At 34.9% G+C, this 18605-nt stretch overlaps 3 protein-coding genes across 3 annotated transcripts; all 3 read left to right on the forward strand.

Moving 5' to 3' along the window:
- The first annotated feature begins 4884 nt into the window (after positions 1–4884).
- Positions 4885–10763, forward strand: LOC122281576 (probable beta-1,3-galactosyltransferase 2). The gene is made up of 11 exons (XM_043093188.1): positions 4885–5319; positions 6545–6641; positions 6829–6893; positions 6975–7186; positions 7273–7336; positions 7804–7876; positions 8008–8128; positions 8620–8707; positions 8780–8905; positions 9002–9111; positions 10205–10763. Exons 1-11 carry the CDS (start codon positions 5207–5209, stop codon positions 10351–10353), a joined length of 1218 nt encoding a protein of 405 aa, XP_042949122.1. The 5' UTR covers positions 4885–5206; the 3' UTR covers positions 10354–10763.
- Positions 10764–11376: 613 nt separating this feature from the next.
- Positions 11377–13098, forward strand: LOC122281577 (CASP-like protein 2D1). The gene is made up of 3 exons (XM_043093189.1): positions 11377–11861; positions 11960–12071; positions 12534–13098. The coding sequence occupies exons 1-3, from the start codon at positions 11674–11676 to the stop codon at positions 12801–12803; spliced, it is 570 nt and encodes a 189-aa protein (XP_042949123.1). The 5' UTR covers positions 11377–11673; the 3' UTR covers positions 12804–13098.
- Positions 13099–14837: 1739 nt separating this feature from the next.
- LOC122282661 (autophagy-related protein 8C-like) lies at positions 14838–17988 on the forward strand. The gene is made up of 5 exons (XM_043094624.1): positions 14838–15067; positions 16349–16404; positions 16512–16564; positions 17291–17409; positions 17728–17988. The coding sequence occupies exons 1-5, from the start codon at positions 15031–15033 to the stop codon at positions 17820–17822; spliced, it is 360 nt and encodes a 119-aa protein (XP_042950558.1). The 5' UTR covers positions 14838–15030; the 3' UTR covers positions 17823–17988.
- Positions 17989–18605: the final 617 nt, after the last annotated feature.

Consider the following 18605-nt stretch of genomic DNA (forward strand, 5'->3'; position numbering starts at 1 on the left):
AACATGATCTTTCATTAAATTCTATAATAGAGCTACATGCCAAATGGACAAGGGTTTTAATAGCCTTTTGGTAAAATAGGACTAAACATAAAAACAATAAAATTTAATGAAAAAATAACAAAAATTACTATTTACAGTTAAATAACCACTTATTATAATTAGATAAATATTAGATAATTCTCATCGTATGATTATTAGTTTTGGGTTAATTTAGATGCAAAGTGGTCTCCTTTTATTGAAAGCATGCATGGAGCAATATCAACCACGCAACTAATTTATATATATATATATATATATATAGTATATAACGGGAAGAGTGTTGGTACTACTAAGCAAAAGATCATAAAATACACCAAAAAAAAAAAAACATAAAAGATGTCAATATTATATATCCATGTAGTAGGTCGTAACTATAAAAAAAAATGAACATTTATGATGAATTATATGCAACGAGAATGAGTATTTGTTAATAAAACATAATCAATATGACATAAAATAACTTACCACAGCTAAGAAATATTTTTGTAGTGTGTCCATAATTAATTATACGTGTCTAAATATTGTCCTTCCTAGTACTGGTTTCTATATGTGGACTCTGTCTTAACTACGTGCATGCACACCCTAACTTATTTGGAAGAGAAACGCTTCAGAAAGGTCGGGCTTCTAATAGGGGAAGAGCAAACCTCCATTCAGACATTGACACTAGGAAAAAACACAAGAAGCTCCCTAGTCTTCACTAAACAGAATCACAATAGGCAAGACGTTGCACCGCCAGGTCCGTCTCTTTGCACCGTCGCCCAAGACGAAGACGTTGCCTACCTCCAGTCACCGAACACAGAAAATATAAAGAAAAATCGAAGTAAGCAAAGTCTGAAGATTTTTAGAAACCAGATGAAGAAAATATGAAACAAAACACCTTCCTGGCGAATCCAAATAGCACCCTGCAATCTCAGTTTTTCCATACCAAAAAAAAAAAAAAAACCCTTTTACATACAAAAATACAGAAATAAATTACCAAAATCTGGTCATCAGATAAGAAAATATGCACTCTTTTCTTATATTTGATCCAACTACATCCAGGTTTCTTTCTCATTCCTCTTCTTAATTGGGCTACATCCTTCCATTTCCCTAGTGCAACATTAATATTTGCCAACAATTAGATGTAGCTTGCCAGGTTCTGGGGTTCTAATTCCATAAATGTCTCAACGAAAACTAAGGGAGGCATGAGGCTTCGAGGGAGAAATGAGGCTTCAGTGGGAAGAAACGCAGAGGGAGGGCAAACGAGACTGGGGGAAGGGAGGGAGAGTTCGAAGGAAGAGAGGGGAGGGCTATGGGTGAGGGGGTTCGTTGGGAGGGTGGTTCGAATCACTAGGGGGATCGCGCGCGGGGGTTCGCATCAGGGGGTAGGGAATGCCGGTGCAAGGTGGTGGGGGGAGATCGATGTCGTTATGAGGGTGGAGCAGAACAAGAGAGAGAGAGAGAGAGATTTCTGTTATGGTATGTGGTGCGGTTTTACTGTGATGATAGACCAGTTATAAGTATTTCTCTGTCTGGAATCTCAAAATTTTCAAAATTTCATTATTATAATCAAATTTCATTTAAATATAAAATATTTTTTAATTTTTAATTTTCATCTTCTCATTATTCAAACACCTCAATATAATTTTTATAAACTTTAAAACAAAAATAATATTCAATAACTATTTTAATTTTATAATTTTTTTATTCTTCTCTTCAAATCTAATAAAATATATTTGTTCAAATTATTACTACCATTCAAAAATTTTGAAAATATTCCAAATGTCAGATATGGTCTCATTAAGTTGATTATACAAATCACCTCATATAATCTAATTATTACAATTTTTTTAAATTTCTTTACAAAATATAATAAATAATTTAACTTTTTAAATAAAATAAAATAAAAATTAAAAAATTAAATTCAAATAATATTTTATTTAATTTTTATTTTTTATTTTATCTAACCTTATCTTATCATTTATATTTCAATTAGGCCTAATTGTTGTTGGCAGACGTACTTGCAGACAGATTTAATTCAAGCTGCATGTACGTACGTGGTTCTTACTTCTTAGGACAAATATTCCTGTTTAATTCATCCTTTGACCAATTATGATTTGTGCAATTAATTACAATACTTATGCAGTTTCCCCACCCTTGCACTTCATTCGTTAATGAGATATATCTCTGTACGAAGGCCGGCCAAGAAGCCGAATCACATGCAATAGTACTGATGGCATATATTACGCGAAACCAATTAATTTACTTATGAAAAAATTTAATTATAAGTATATTTGTGTATTAATATTTATATTAATTTAATATAAATTTTATTAAAAATAATATTAATTTAAATTTTAAATATAAAATAATCAGTATTGATACAGATTAATACGTGATTGTATATAATAAAACTTCTTACTTATACGATAACATACGTAAGAATATTTCACATGCAGGTGTTATTTTAAGGGTTATCTGTTAATATTACAGAGAATTTACGAGTTAATCGTCATCTCATGTAAATTACTAATATATATTAACGTTGATAAATATATAGAAATCTTTCCTGGGCCGGATGGCCTAGATCATCATCATGATGATCGAATTACTCGGCTGTTGTTGCTAGCTAGCTTTTGTGCTGCATGTCATGTCTTGAGACGAAAAGGCTGGCTTGTGGCCAGCTTGGTCATGGGGAACTCGTCGTAAATGCAATGACGTTCTTTGGGCCAGCAGTGGCGGATAATGATATGCATGGTTAAGTACTGTTTATTACCAAAAAAAAGGGCCGCGCATGCATGTATACCGTGGATCGATCGGACCACTTCGAGTGGTGCATTCTGTGGGTACTTTTTCAAATTTGAAACGTCCTTGCCTGTCATAATTGGCATGATTATATATAAAAATGCGGTTTACTATTTAATTAGGGGCCTATATATAATGCCAAATATTAATTACGAGGGCGTCATGTATAATGTGTAGATCATCAAGTGCACCCAACTCGATGCATTGAGGCTAGCTAGAAGTTTCTGAAATTGGGTCCCGTACGTAAGTTTAAACCAACAATATCAGAGCTAGCTAGCTTATATATATATATATATATTATATAGCACATGAGTTGGTACAACGAACCATAAATCCTGATCATGAGTTTTAATGATATGCATGCATGCAATGATATCCATTCTCAGATAAGAAAGTTGGTGTTAATTAGTCACTGCGAGAAAAAGCTTGGCCAAGGCGCACTTAATTTTAGATGGGACATGACTGTACAATGACACGAATAAAGAGATCAGAAGACGATGAGAGGAGGAAAAGTAGTAGGCCGAAAAGTTTGACTTTCTTTTTTATAAAGGATCGAATAAAGGCGTTCAGAAAATTGTGATGTAACTGGAGAATATTTACCCATATAAATCAAGTACGTAATAGCCAGCTAGCTCACAAAAGAAACGAATCGGGTTGGCGCGCGCGCGTATGAATATTATATTTTTCCCATGTTTTGCTGATCTCCTTTCACATCACAATTTGTTTGAGTAATCGATGGAAACGACAAGATGGAAAATGTCGATAATGGTCTGTCCATTTCGTTAATGTTAGCGTTAAGCTGCAATATATAAATTAAATAATGGCGAATTAAACATCCCACGAGGGGTTTAATTGATATGATCATGACTAGGTAGCTTCCAATCATGCCATGATACCAAGCATTTAAATTTTCAAATCTTGTTTTCAATTTCATTTGAATTTCCTGATCTGATCATTAAACCACGCATGCATGCATGTTCCTTTGATCTCTTCCTTAATATTACAAGCTGCATGCCAAGATGAAGAAAAATTACATAGATATAATTAGTTTTTCACTCCGATCAATTCTCAATGAGCTTCGATCAAGAAGTATATATTAAGAATTTTCAATATTTATTTTGCTTTGAATTAGTATGAGATCATGCATGCATCTCTAACGTCAGTCAGTTGTCATCTAGTAGTTATCAAACACATATCAACGACGTAGGAATTTCAAAATTTTAATAATAATAATTAATATTACTCATAAATTAGTTGACGACCAAATGAGATAATTTTGTGAACAGAACAAAGAACAGAGAAAATCATGGTACTCCCTAACACGTGCCAACATTATAAGACACATCAATATTGGAGGTTCTATTTTTCTGTCTAGCTAGCCTACAAACATCTTAAAATGGGGATGTGACAAAGGATTAATGGCATGATAGCATATCATATGATTCAATTTTTCAAAAGTATGTGGCATGATAGCAAATGATCCATATTTCCAAAATGAAAATAATGGATTCTACCCTGCTATTAAAAAAAAATGACAAATTATTTTGAAAGTTTTCCAATTAAGAGACTTAGAGTAAATTAAATAAAATCTCCCTCGCATCATGCACGGACAAAGATCGACGTTTAACGTACCCATAAATAACAACCGACATGTATACTTTGTGTAACATGCAGTACCTTTTTATTGTAAAATTACCTTTTTATTTTTAACGGAATGTCAGTTTTCTCGTAAAAAATTAAAAGAGAAATTATTTAGAGTCCTGTTTTTTATATATAAAAAATTATATAAGATAAATTTATAAATTGATGTGATTTTATAAAATTTATTAGATTTATTTTATGATAAAATTTACTTTATAATTTAACATATCACATCAAATTATATTAATTTATATATATTTTTATATAATTATCTTGTGATTAAAGTATTTTTTAATTATTTAACAGTATAAATCAAACAAACATACAGCGTGGGTACGTACGAAAATCGAATGCATGTACAGAACAGGAGACCGGGCTTGTTAAGGTCGTTTAGTAATTTAATGCATTATATGATTTTATAATTAAACGCCACTGCCGTTGGGTCTTCTACACCTCTCAATTCCACGCACCTCTTAAGGCTCTACCCTCTCTGCAACTACAATCGAGAGAGACATTCGGACAGACAGCTTGACAGATATGAAAATCCAGAAGAATCGGGACTGAGGGAGCCATAATCTATGCCCAGAGCTGTGAGTTTGTGAAGGAAGGGGATTACTTTGGTCTGAATCCGGGTCAACTGGGAAAGTTGACTTGGGATTTGACATGGTAGTTTTGGTTTAATTTAGCCTGTTTTTTGATTGAATAAAAAGAGTAGGAGTGGGAGGAGGAGGAGGAAAGCATAATGTCTTGGAAGAGCAAAGGAGTGGAGCCAACTTCAAAGAATGTGGTGTCTCGGAAATGGGCTCTGCTTCTTTGTATTGGATGCTTCTGTACCGGGATGTTCTTCTCCGACAGGTATCCTTTCTCAAATTTACCTTCTGATTTGACTTTCCAATTAAACATGTAGGATTGTTCTGGATTAGTAGCTTCGAAGTGCAATTTGCTGAAGTGGGTATCTTTGTTTATGTCCAAATTTTCAAATTTTGTGACTTTGAAGGGTTTTTGGTGATGGATAGCGTCCCTCGATGATGGGTTTGGCAATGATTTGTTAAGAAAATCGACGTGCTGATGAGAATTTTTTGAATTTGAATTTTGTTTATTTTCTTAGTAATTTAGTTTATCTTGATGTGGTAATTATGCTTTTGGTTTTGGTTTTGGGCTGTAAAGGAAAGTTCAGTTGGAACACGAAGGTCGTTCCGCATCTGTTGATTTGTTTTCCTAATTATTGAAGGTCTGTTTTGTCCATTCTTCTTTTAGGAATGGGTAGATCTGAACCTTTTGTCCAAATCCAAGTCATATATGTTTTAGTTGTTTATTTCCATTGATGGTGCTCGAATTCAAATATTACAGTCAGCTTTTTATGAGCGTTATGCTGGTGCGCATGGGTGATCAATTTCTGAATCAGCCCCGCTCCCCTCCCTCCTTCCCTCTCTTCTTTTCACTTTTTCACTCCCCCACTTATTTGTGCTTTAGGCCCCGCAGAAATAGTGCATTTATTCATAAGCCAAAAGGAACCTAATGCTAAAAGAGACCTCATTGATATTATGAAACATAAGGGCTGGTGGAATACATTGAATTGATCTCTTAGAATCTCAGTATCATCTTTATGCGAAACACCCGTACTACATGGTCAATGCCCGTATTGGTGTTTTCGTTGTTTTTTGGCAGACCTTGACCTCCCATAATACTTTATAAATCTTTTTTACCCACTGAATACACAGTTAGAGAAGTGAAAAGTTATTTTGGTAGCCAAAAAGGCTACTTTCGATTGGTGTTGCATGTGTAAAAGTACCATTGAAACTGTGGATCACCTATCACTCCGTTTTTCTTATGTGAGAGATTAGGGTCCTTTATTTTTATTGCTTCCAGGGTTCAATGCTATTTTGTAGATTACGTTAGTAGTAGAGTCAAGTACTTTGGGGGATTCTCTTGGTACTCACCCATGTACTAGAATTTCTTCTCATATCTATATAATTATTAATTTACAGTTTCTTTTTAATAAAATGCATAGCTTCTATATTGGGTTCTATTTTTATTTTCATCTGTATTCCTAGCACTGATGAAGATATTATGGCTACAGAATGTGGACGGTTCCTGAAGTTAAAGGCATATCAAGGACAACAAGGGTTGAGGACGAAAAGCAAGATTTTGTTTCGGAGGGTTGTGAATCAAGAATTGTGAGTACATTTGTCCAAATAGTTTGAAACTTTGTTGTTACTATCTACTTTTATCCTAACAACTAGACAACTATAACAATGCTTTTCTGTTTTGTTTTATTGCTTTTGCTTTTTTGGCTTTTTCCAGCACCTTCTAGAAAAGGTTTTCTGTCTTATTAACATGTTTGTTATCTTTGATTTTCATTAGAAAGACGAAAAGCATGAACCCAAGAACATTCTAGGGGAAGTTTCAAAGACTCATAATGCCATCCAGTGAGTAATTTTGGAGCTTCCTGTATAGAGTTTTCGATTGAATGCAGAAAATTTAATCTTGTGGCTGTGTATGGAATGCAGAGCATTAGATAAAACAATTTCAAATTTGGAGATGGAATTAGCTTCTGCAAGGGCTGCACAGGAATCTATTCTCAACGGTTCTCCCATATCAGAAGATCTCAAAATTTCTGAATCAAGAGTGAAAAGAAAATACTTGATGGTTATAGGCGTCAATACTGCTTTTAGCAGCCGCAAGCGAAGAGATTCAGTTCGTGTTACTTGGATGCCACAAGGTATTTGGATCGTTTACCCACATTTTATCATTTCCTTGGTTTTTTTTATTGAAATTGATCAAGCCTGACTTTTAGGATGAAATCAGGTGATAAAAGAAAGAAGCTGGAGGAAGAGAAGGGAATTGTAGTACGATTTGTAATAGGTCACAGGTGGGTACTTTTTATGATCGTAATGATGATTTTGAAAATGAACTCTATTTTTTCATCAATTTTTTTCCTTATTAAGTCTTGTAAACTTTATGGCGTTTCTATCAAGAAATTATGGAACTTGATTCTTTGTCACATCACTGTCTGAATCTTGAAATAGATGCAATGGAATCTAGCTGAAGAAAACTTTCTCTGTAGAATGATATGATAGAAAACTAAGAGGTTTGTTTGTGAAGAAAATGTACTTGAACAAGAAATAATTTATTTTTTTGACTTTTCTATCAGCATTCATAAATCCTATGCTCTATCTCCTATTATGGTAAGGTGTGTCCATGCATGATCTATCTAGCTCCTACTGTATAGATCAATAATGACTCAGATATAGTACTTCCAATTTTGAAACTCTTGCTATTTTAATGGTTGGAGTTTGATTTATTCTCTCTCTCTCTCTTTGCCCATTCTATTGCTAGTGCCACATCAGGTGGTATCCTTGATAGAGCTATCGAAGCAGAGGAAAAAAAGCATGGGGATATTTTGAGGCTGGTAATGCTTTTCTCTTTGTTCTTCTCAAACATCCCTGTTGATCTTCTTTTGACACTAAGAATCTCTGTTTGTGTTGAACTTAAGAAACAGCTAACTGCATTATTTTTTCTATCTAAATTTCATGGGAGCAGGACCATGTTGAGGGTTACCTTGAACTGTCGGCCAAGACAAAGATATATTTTGCCACTGCTGTTGCATTGTGGGATGCAGATTTCTATGTCAAAGTTGATGATGATGTACATGTAAATATAGGTAAAAATGCAACGTATTAACAGCCACCCCTTTTACTGTGTACATGTGGATATTTATTTTATGTTAATGCAGAGAGGCGCTTAGTTTTATTTTTTTTCCTCACTAATTGTTTGAGTAAAAGAAACATGTTCATGTAGAGCCTAAAGACTTTTGTCTGCACTTTAAACCCTTCGGTTTTTTTAGAATAGTGTTATTGTGATGTAAAGCAGTGTCTTTACAAGACCATAAACTACAACAAAATGGTATTGTTGATTTGCCGGAATAGAAATCGAAATGACTCATCAAAGTTCAGAATTTGATTAGTATAAAATGACCTGTAGTTTTTTTTTTTTTTTTCCCCTTTTTGGCATGTGATTAAAATATTACGTTTGTTCAAGAGGCTGCTAGATGTTGCTGTCCTTATGGTCTTAATTATGTTTCATTCACCATGAAAAAATAATGGCTTTTTTTTCTCTGTCCATATTGTCTTACATTGAATAATGTTTTTACAGCAACACTTGGAGCAACTTTGGCTAGACACCGGTCAAAGCCTAGGGTGTATATTGGATGCATGAAATCCGGTCCAGTCCTTGCTCAAAAGTAAGTGAGTCTTTCTGTTTGTTTGAGTAGTTAGACATTTTGGGCTTATAACACTTCTCATTTTATCAACAGGGGAGTGAGATATCATGAGCCTGAGTATTGGAAATTTGGTGAAGAGGGAAACAAGTATTTCCGTCATGCTACGGGGCAGCTATATGCTATTTCAAAAGATTTGGCTACTTATATATCAATCAACCAGTAAGTGATCATGTCTTCTTGTGAAGGGAAGTAGCTAATTCTTTTGCCCAAAGTTCATCTAACTAACTCTTTTCTCTTGGAATGGCTATCATCTAGGCATGTGTTACACAGGTATGCTAATGAGGATGTTTCCTTGGGTTCATGGTTCATTGGATTGGATGTAGATCATATTGATGACCGTAGATTATGTTGCGGTACACCACCTGGTAATTTCATGAGTAAAAGTTAATTTTATAAATACCTGCATCTTTTCATTTTCTAAGCATGTGTGTGTTTGTCCTTGCTTGCGTGCAAGTGTGTGCTTGCATTTCTGTGCCAATTGGTTTGTAAGTTTTCATGAACAAATTGAGATAATCAAGCATCTGACTTACGAAGACTGATATGGTTTCTTGGCACAGTGTATCATTTACGTTGCAGCTCTGCCATTATGTCTCATGCTTTTGGAATTGCTAATCAGTTACCAACATATTTTACTGTAATGTTCACAGAGCTTTATTATAATTGCTACTGAATAAGAACAATTGGAAAATAATGAGATACCTCAAAGGAGTGCTGCACAGTTATTGATGCAGCCTGCCACGGCCAACACTTGGTGTCGCACACTCAAAAGAGATCTACTGTATTGGAAAATAAGACAACTTTACCATCCAGGCAGCTCCTTATGTGATTGTGAGGAAAAAAACCACTATGACCTGCTATAATTTCCATTCTTAGGAGCAATGAGTGTTGCTAACCTGCTGTATTAGAGCATATAGGGCAGTACTTAATCAATAGAACTGATTACCGTGTTTCTTCAGGTTAGGTTCTGTTCCTGAGGCACCCCAGCATGTTTCAGCACCACGTGTTGTTTATAAATCATGCATAACCGTATCATATATATGACTAAACTAGTGGCCTGTGTAGGGTCTTATCATGGTATCCTAGTTTTTGGGTCCTTGAATTTGAAATTTAATTTGTTATGATCAAATTCCTCTTCTTGCTCGATGTTAGGATTCTCTGTCATACAAATTTTGTTTTAAGATCTTCCAGGTTTGGATTGGCTGTTTGTAAAGTAATATCTGTGTTATACGCCTGTACCAAGCTCTACAGTGATTTGTTACAAAACAAACAAAAATATTTATGGGATTGGGGCATTAGTCCTGCCTCCACTTTGTAGTCATTTGTAGGGATGTGAATGACATTCTTGCTTGTGTATGCATGGTGCAAGTTACAACAAAACAGGAGGGAAAGAAGAAACATTTCTTTTGCAGACAGAATGTCGTACTTAAATAAGTATCTTACTGCCAATTTTTACCGCAGATTGCGAGTGGAAGGCTCAGGCAGGCAACATCTGCATTGCTTCATTTGATTGGAGCTGCAGTGGAATTTGCAAATCTGCCGAGAGGATTAAGGAGGTTCACAGGCGGTGTGGAGAAGGGGAGAATGTTTTGTGGGCTGCAGAGTTCTGACAGATAAACAGTTCTTCGAAACTCAGGAGGAGGCAATTGCGTGGCATGAGTCTGTTTCAGAAAATGTTGGTAACTCAAAGATATGAATGCGATGGACGAAGGTGGAGAAAGGAAAGGGGAGTGGTGGTGGAAAGAGGTTGGTTTCTTTCCCTGGATTCTACTCCATTTTAGATTAGGAGAGATCCAATAGCAAACCTACAAGAGAAAGATCTTGTAGTTATTCATTCTTTAATTGCTTGGAGGGCCAATTTGTAAGCTTGCCGTGGCTAATGTAGCTCCATAATAATTTCGGCTAGTATCTGCTTGCCTATTTCTATATATATATATTAGTGAATTGTCTGTTGAAATTTTGATATCTTTTGTACCCATTTCATGATTGCAAGTGAAGTGATGATGGATACCCTATCTAACGAGTCTCTCTTTCCTTGATGCTGAAGTTTCACCAAACCCGTCTTTGATTTGCCCTTCCGGTAAATTGATTCCCACGACTCGATCAGATAAATCTAATCAAGTTTGTGTATTATATGAAGAATAATGCCAGTTAGCTCCATCTTGTTGCCCCCCTCAAAGTCATCACTAGTGTATTTGAATTTTTAAAAAAAAAAATGGTTAAAAATGTCACCACTAGTACATTCATGTATATTTTGCTAATATTTAAAAAAATAAAAATAAAAAACACACAAAAATCCAGTTTGAACTAGTGGTAATTTTGAGGGGGCAAAATAATGGAGTTGAGTAGCAGAACTCTTATATGAAATTTAGGAACTTCCATCATATTCGTGGTGAGAGTTGCAGAAGTATTTTCGGGATCAACTGAATAGGCAAATCCACAAAATGAATGGATCGGATTGAAAAAATGGTCACCTTCCAAAACCAAAAATCTGAGTTGGTAGGAGAAGAACAATACCCAAATTTCTGAGAGGTTCTGCTGTCCCAACAAATAAATGGCTGAAAGCGACAGCAAGCAGTAAGCATAAGTAGAGGCTTCTTTTGATTCTAAAATTGCTAAAAAGCGAGTCTCGAGACCATGTGGAATCAATCATACGGGTCAGCCAGATCATTCCAAACCACCAATGACCCATCATTCTAATTAGACTGAAAAAGTAAACAGCACTCGCTATTTCTCACTGTTCCCACTACAAAGGCCATGAATCTGTCACTCCCCGTTTATTCTAGCGTTCCTCGTTCACACCAGAGAGAGGATTATATTTATCCCCACAATCCATATCAGTTTAGGTATAATATCCCAGGATCTCTCCTTGCCTCAGTTCTTTGTAGTGTTAAAAACTTAAAAGGTGGTGGGGTTTTTTTTATTCGAGAATGAGAACAGATCTTGATGCCAATACAACAAGCTCCATTGACGACATCCCAAAGCTCAAGTTCCTCGACTGTTCTCTTAGGGTCTGCGCGATTCCTCTTAGTGCTGCAACCATGTGGCTAACTGTGACAAACCAGCAGGATAACAGCAGCTATGGGAGACTGGAGTTCAGCAATCTTATGGGCCTCAAGTAAGGAATACGCTTCACATATATTTTCTACACAGAAACAGTGTTTATTCATCGTCTTCGTTCCAACTTTCTTCTATTGATGGAGTTACTTTATGCAGGTACATGGTTTGCATCAGTGCTATTTGTGCTTGTTACGCTTTTGTTGCTGCTATTTCCCTATGGTGCAGATGCTTGGTAGCAAAACCCTGGCTCTTCTTTGTCTCCGACCAGGTCTAATTTCCTCCAATCCGATATTCATACATGACTTGATGTATTTTAATGCATTCACTTGAAGAATGATGGGTGAAATTTGAAAAAGGATTTGATCTCGAGAATAATTTTATTCTTTTACTTTAGCCCTCAAATTTCTTTGACTTTAGTCCTTAAAGCTCTGAATTCCTTCATTTTAGCAAAACTCTTTTCTTTCAAAGCATCTCCTTTAGCAGATTGAAGAAATCAAAAAGGAGTATTGAAATCTTTCTTGTAAATAAAATCCTTTAGCAGTGGGCCTTTCCTTTTTCTTCTGCTTTTTTGATTTTTTGGTTCGCTCGCCAAGTATTACCTTAAGATGTTGGTTCTTATTTTCTAGTTTAAAGACAACAATGATGTGCAACCCAGTAACCACATAGTCATAGTTGATACATATTTTTAATGTTTTATTTTAATTTATTGATTGTTCTTCTTTTGGTGCAGATTGTAGCTTACTTAATGGTCACGTCCGGGGCTGCAGTGTTGGAGATACTCTACTTGGCATACAATGGTGACAGGGAAGTCACATGGAGTGAAGCCTGTAGTTCCTACGGAAGGTTTTGCAGTAGAATGAAGATAGCCTTACTTCTCCATGTTTTGGCTCTTTGCTGCTTCATTGTTCTAGCTCTCATCTCTGCTTTCAGGACTTTCAGCATGTTTGAGCCTCCTTCCCTCCCTTCTCAAGAGCCGGTGGAACAAGAAAGAGCAGCCTAATTAAACATACTAGAGCTGGAATTGAAACAGATAAAGTTCTATTTATGCTTGTTAACACAACAAAAACACATTGATGTGAAAGTCTGCCACCTAAAACATCCAACTAGTACAAAAAATTAATAATAATAAAGAGAAGTACTACAGTCACTCAGCAGTCAATTTATCACGGGCAGAGTTCTGTGTTATCGTGAGTGTGTATACACACACACAAGCGTGTTAGAAAATCTGTATAAGGTAAACTTAATGCTTTTAAGTTTCAGAAAGTGCTCTCAAATCTCAATAAGTTTCGTGTTCATAGCTTGATTCGTGGCAAGAAGTAGATGCTTTCAACCTAACACAACCCACCTTTTCAAAAAGGAAGAAAAAGGTGGGAATGGGTTTGCTTCAGAAATCTTCCATTGTCCATCTCACCTACCAAACCAAAAGACAGCACTTTGCAACCTCTCTCTCTCTCTCTCTCTCCATAATTTTATTATTGACATTAGGACTTATGAAGTGATTATCTCTTAATATCATTAATATGACAATATGATACAATTTGGAGATGGTATAAATAAATTCTAATTGGACGGATTAATGGTCAAATTAATTGATATAATTGAGGATGATAAAATTAGAAATTAAAAAAAAAATAATGATTAAAGTATGGATTCGACGAACATAAAGCAACAGCTTAAACCCTTTTCCGGCTCAGCAACATAAGCTGCCTTCAACCCTTTTCAAAGATGAAAAATTCTAATGAGACGGTAAAACGTTTGGGCCACAGTCCATGACCATAATGGGCTTCAGTATTAACTTCTGATCTTCTAAGAATGGCCCAAAAAGTTAGCCCATCTAAGCTCAAGCCTTCTACTCACGTGGGCTTTGCATGAATGAAAGCAAACAGGGCCTCCTCCTTTTCTTTTCCATTTTTCTCTCTCTCCTCTCGAAGCGACAGCGTGTATACGTGCTTCGTGCCTTTCTTTAATGAATCGCATGCTTGTTGGTTACGTTGAGAGAACCGAGCTTTATTGAGTGATGTTAATTATTATTCTACGTTACAAATTTTATATATTTTAAAATTATTATTTATTATTTTATTTTATTTTTATAAAAATAATTAAATTATTCTACTTATCATTTATATACCATATACTTATTATAGAAAAAAATTAAAATAGATAAAATGTATAAGGATGATAAATATAATTATTCAGCTTTATTATAGTTTTTGTATTATTGTACAAGCTGATAATTTTATTTAAATCGAGTAATGATTTATAGAAATAAGTGTTGTATAGGAGTTCAGTTGATACGAGCTGAAATTTTATGATTTCGAGGTTAAGAGTTTGAATTAGAACATAAGTCGAAACAATTTGTGGTAGTAAAATATTGAATTATGAGATGAGTTTTGGATCAGCTGGATACTTTAAGGGTGCTGTAGTAATGGGCTCACCCTTGAAATAGTAGCTATGGCTCTGAGAGACTCCCATAATCACGCCTAAGGAGGATTGCTACAGGGTCGGGGGTCCCACCTCATTTTTTGAAGAAAAGAAAGTGTTGTATAGGACTTTTTAAAAATAGACCCAATAGTAATTTTATCTTTGGGAAATTTATTTATTTTTTATAAAAAATTTACACAAAACTTGCACATTCAGAACTTGTATCTAGAATTATCAATATAATGCTTACTTATCATCATAAAAAGACCTATATGCATTAAAGATTATAATTTAATTTTCAGGTTTTATATTTCTTAGGACTAATATATATCATTTACTATATTTATGGCACGCGACTCGTGGAAAACTAATGAGAATTTAGAATTTTTTCTAATTAAAGTAGGAGTTATCAATATAATTCTTTCTACTCTTTATTCAGTTGGTGTTGAAAAGATTTACAAAATAATAATAATAATAATAATAATAAACCTATTTTATTTTCCATGTATTTGGCTGTACCACTTGAGGACGAAAGGTAAAGTGAGAAGGCCGTAACGCGCGCATTATTGTTGAATATCGGTTACCGAAATAGTAATTAACAGGAGGTCGTCTACCGGTGAAAACGGAAAGAAAATTTCGATTCATCGTCGCCGTACATCACACGCTACATTCCTTTCTTTTTGCATACGTTGCCAAAACCCTAACTCATTTCTCCACTACAGTCTTCATTTTTGTGATTAAAACTAGTGTCATCAAAGCAGTAGCATAGAGAGAGAGAGAGAGAGACAGACAGAGAGTTCCAAGTCATGGCTAAAAGCTCCTTCAAGCTCGAACATCCCCTCGGTTCTCTCCCGCTCCCCCCCCCCTCTCTCTCTCTCTGTTCGTGTGTTTGTGTTTTGTTGCTGCTTTTTAATACAATTGTAGTTGATGTTTTGAAACTCCGAGTTTTACGATCTCGGTTTTTAATTTGATTAAGGTCATATTGCTTATGGGTGGAAATACGTACTATATTGTAATATCTATAATAATTCCCAATTTGCTCATTGTTTTTGCGTCTATTCGAAATGCGTTTTCTTTTCCCCTTTCCTGTGTGTGTACATTTAGTTAAACATGATCTGTGTTTTTGGTACTTTGAAATTGTTATTTAGAAGAAGTGCCTGCATGTTTTATCATCTGAATCGTTAATTAATGGAACTCGTGGATCATGGCTATCTATACTTGTGGGACCATATATTGGTGTTGTTTGATTAAAAGATGGTTTGTGCTAACATGAATGAATAGGTTGAAGTATATATTTGCCGTGATCTGGTATTAGTTCCATCATCCATGATTGCCTTTCTCCCGCGATTTTCTAAAAATTTAATTTTGTAGCAAGGTTTGTTGTTTTAATTCTTGTCCTTTCTCCGTCTGATTTTATAAATTGCGATGTTGGGGATTGGTGGGTTTGATTGGTGATCTGGCATTGTTTTAATAGAGAACGCTGACATACCCGCTATGTAGATGTGTTGAGAAATTATCAATAGTGGAATGCCTTTCAATCTTAACTGTGGTTGTGTGGAACAATGACAAACCTGGAGAAGTTTTACAATCAGAAAAAAGATATATCAGTATACACTATGCTTTTAATGAAACAAAAAAATAGAAGTGAGGCAAAGTTTTGGGAAATTTACGTTACTTGCACTTGCCAATGAGATGAACTGCGACAATCTTTCATTTTTGCATTATGGGACACAATTAGTTCTTCATTAAGAAATTTCCAACTTAACAATATGTTTTGTCTGAAAAAATATGTTGCCATTCGAGTTATTGTTTAAAAAAAAAATGCAGAATCCGGAGAAGATATATATGAACAATAATGGTATCCTGGGAAAGAACCTCTAAGGAGACAGATAATAAGTACCATCAGTGAAATTGCCAAATGGAAATAAATAATGTCCTTTTTCATAGCTATCCTTCATACTTTGCCACCCTCTCTGCCTGTTACATATATTAGCATGCATTTAGTAAGGAGCGTGTAATTTTTCTGACATCTTTCTGTAGATCGGTTTTGTAAAATACTAAAATTCTCCACAAAGCTTACTCGTGTACATGTTAAAATGTGTTGCATTTTTGTCTGCATTCCAGAAAGGAGGCAGGCAGAATCTGCTCGAATCAGGGAGAAGTATCCTGATAGAATACCGGTATGAAGTCTGTATCTCATTTTTAAGTGCGTGCCTATCTAGCAAAACTCTTACACCTAATATTTGTCTTCAATTACTATTTTCATGGATTTTCTTGTGCTATATAGGTTATTGTGGAGAAGGCTGAACGAAGTGAGATACCCAACATTGACAAGAAGAAGTTAGTTGGCTATTATTTTTTTCCCATTAATTATTCCTAGCCTGGGTAATGCTTAGATTATGATTATTAATGTCTTCTAATAGGCTAGGACTCCTCAACCCCAAAACTCATCTTTTAGAGTTCCAACTTTAATATCTTGCTGTTTTTTGCTGTTTTATGTCGTTTGGTGGTTAAATATACCTTCTAATGTCTATTACCATGCCAAGTCTCTCCATCTGAGATGCTATTTTTCTTTTCTTTTTCCGTGATCAGAAATTGTACTCTGGGGCTTGCACTGTTGAGGCCGTATGGTTCGTTTACATTTGTAGGAAATGAGCCTATAGGAAAATGAAATATTCTTGTCTCTGAATTATTTGACTGTTAGCTAGTTATCATGCTTGGTGCTATTACTGGTAAAGGTCATCCAGCAAATGCTCATAAGTTGAAGAGAGCTCACTTATCACTGAGAGGAGAGACGTATCTATGAAGTAGATAGAGTTCAATTGTCGTCTTGTTCTATTGTCAGTGGGTGTGCCATATAACTTGAGGGTGTCTAAATAAATATTTAGGTTATGCTCTCAAGCAAATCCCTGTGTGATGGTTACCATACTTGATATTTGACCATAAACTATGGTGGTTTTATAAGTCTATCCTATATAAAATGCAATGTTACATGTAAGGTTAAAGAAATATCATGTAGTTTTTATTTTGTAGAAGGTGAGTCTAGCTTTTCTCTGATGAATGCAGATATCTGGTTCCTGCTGATCTGACTGTTGGGCAGTTTGTATATGTGGTCCGAAAACGAATTAAGCTTAGTGCTGAGAAGGCCATATTTATCTTTGTCAAGAATATCTTGCCACCAACTGGTGAGAATCCTTCGTTTTTTTTAAGTGAGATCTACTAGTATCAGATGTGTTCTTGAAATACAGCAATTGTACTTTTCATTTTAAATTTGTCTATCTCCAGTCAGTCACATCAGCTGACATCGTGCATTTTAAGTGGCTTCCTATGCCAATCACTTAAATAGAAAGTAACTTAAAATGCGCCATACCTAGGGGTGTGACTGAGGATGGCAAATCTGCTAATCTAGTATTAAGAACGACATTTATCCTTTAAAATTAGCTTGAAGAACAGCTTCTGTACTAACTTAGTTTGCATGCATTTATGTTTTGTTTTTATTGCAGCTGCCATGATGTCTGCCATTTACGAGGAAAACAAAGATGAGGATGGGTTTCTTTACATGACTTACAGTGGGGAGAACACTTTTGGAACATTCTGAGTGTTGTCTAGCTGAATTATATGTGAATTATTTTTTAAGAAGCAGATCGAGATTATGTATAATTGGTGCATTCCAACTTGAGGATTTCTCTTAAAAAACTCGCTCGGACTCTATGGATCATTGTATATACTGTGTGGTAAATGTTATATAGTTAACCCTTGGAATATTTTGATGAATGCTACAGTTAATAGTTTCTAAAAGTACACATTACATCTGATGTCTCCTTTGGATGTGGACGTATGCTTGTCTGAACTCTGTTTCCAAACCTATCCATAAATTGTTCGATTTTAGCATTTGAAACATTTTTTTTTATTAGTATTTGAAACATTTTTTAGCATTTGAAACATTGAAGACAACAGTAATGCATTTTGGTGTTTTGCAGTTTATGTTACAGAATATAACCTAAATGGTTATAATAGTACTTTCTTATGAGCTTAAGTCCTGTTTGGTTGCAAAACTCAGCTGAGATCAACTCAGTTCAGTTTAATTTTAAACTGAGTCTAACATCCAAACACTCAACTCTCAAATTACTAAACTCATATCAACTCAAAATCTCTTTACACATGGGACCCACAATCTTTTTCAACTCATCACATCTTTATATGTGGAACTTACAATCATTTTCAATTTTTCATAAATTAGTACTAAACTCATCTTAACATTAAAACACGTCTACACTTTTTTTTTTGAACAAGTACATTTAAACTCATTTTAGATGGGTTCCACATAACTCATTCCACCTACTCAATTCACTATTATTCATAAAAAACTCAACTCAGCTCA

Source organism: Carya illinoinensis, chromosome 11 (assembly GCF_018687715.1).
Source record: "Carya illinoinensis cultivar Pawnee chromosome 11, C.illinoinensisPawnee_v1, whole genome shotgun sequence".
Classification (NCBI taxonomy): Eukaryota; Viridiplantae; Streptophyta; class Magnoliopsida; order Fagales; family Juglandaceae; genus Carya; species Carya illinoinensis.

Coding starts and splice junctions, on each gene's coding strand:
- LOC122281576 (XM_043093188.1), top strand. CDS start 5,207: ATGTCTTGGAAGAGCAAAGGAGTGGAGCCAACTTCAAAGAATGTGGTG. Junction 7,187..7,272: donor TGTTACTTGGATGCCACAAG/GTATTTGGATCG, acceptor GGATGAAATCAG/GTGATAAAAGAAAGAAGCTG. Junction 7,337..7,803: donor CGATTTGTAATAGGTCACAG/GTGGGTACTTTT, acceptor TTCTATTGCTAG/TGCCACATCAGGTGGTATCC.
- LOC122281577 (XM_043093189.1), top strand. CDS start 11,674: ATGAGAACAGATCTTGATGCCAATACAACAAGCTCCATTGACGACATC. Junction 11,862..11,959: donor AGCAATCTTATGGGCCTCAA/GTAAGGAATACG, acceptor TACTTTATGCAG/GTACATGGTTTGCATCAGTG. Junction 12,072..12,533: donor TCTTCTTTGTCTCCGACCAG/GTCTAATTTCCT, acceptor CTTTTGGTGCAG/ATTGTAGCTTACTTAATGGT.
- LOC122282661 (XM_043094624.1), top strand. CDS start 15,031: ATGGCTAAAAGCTCCTTCAAGCTCGAACATCCCCTCG. Junction 16,405..16,511: donor AGTATCCTGATAGAATACCG/GTATGAAGTCTG, acceptor TGTGCTATATAG/GTTATTGTGGAGAAGGCTGA. Junction 16,565..17,290: donor CCCAACATTGACAAGAAGAA/GTTAGTTGGCTA, acceptor TGATGAATGCAG/ATATCTGGTTCCTGCTGATC.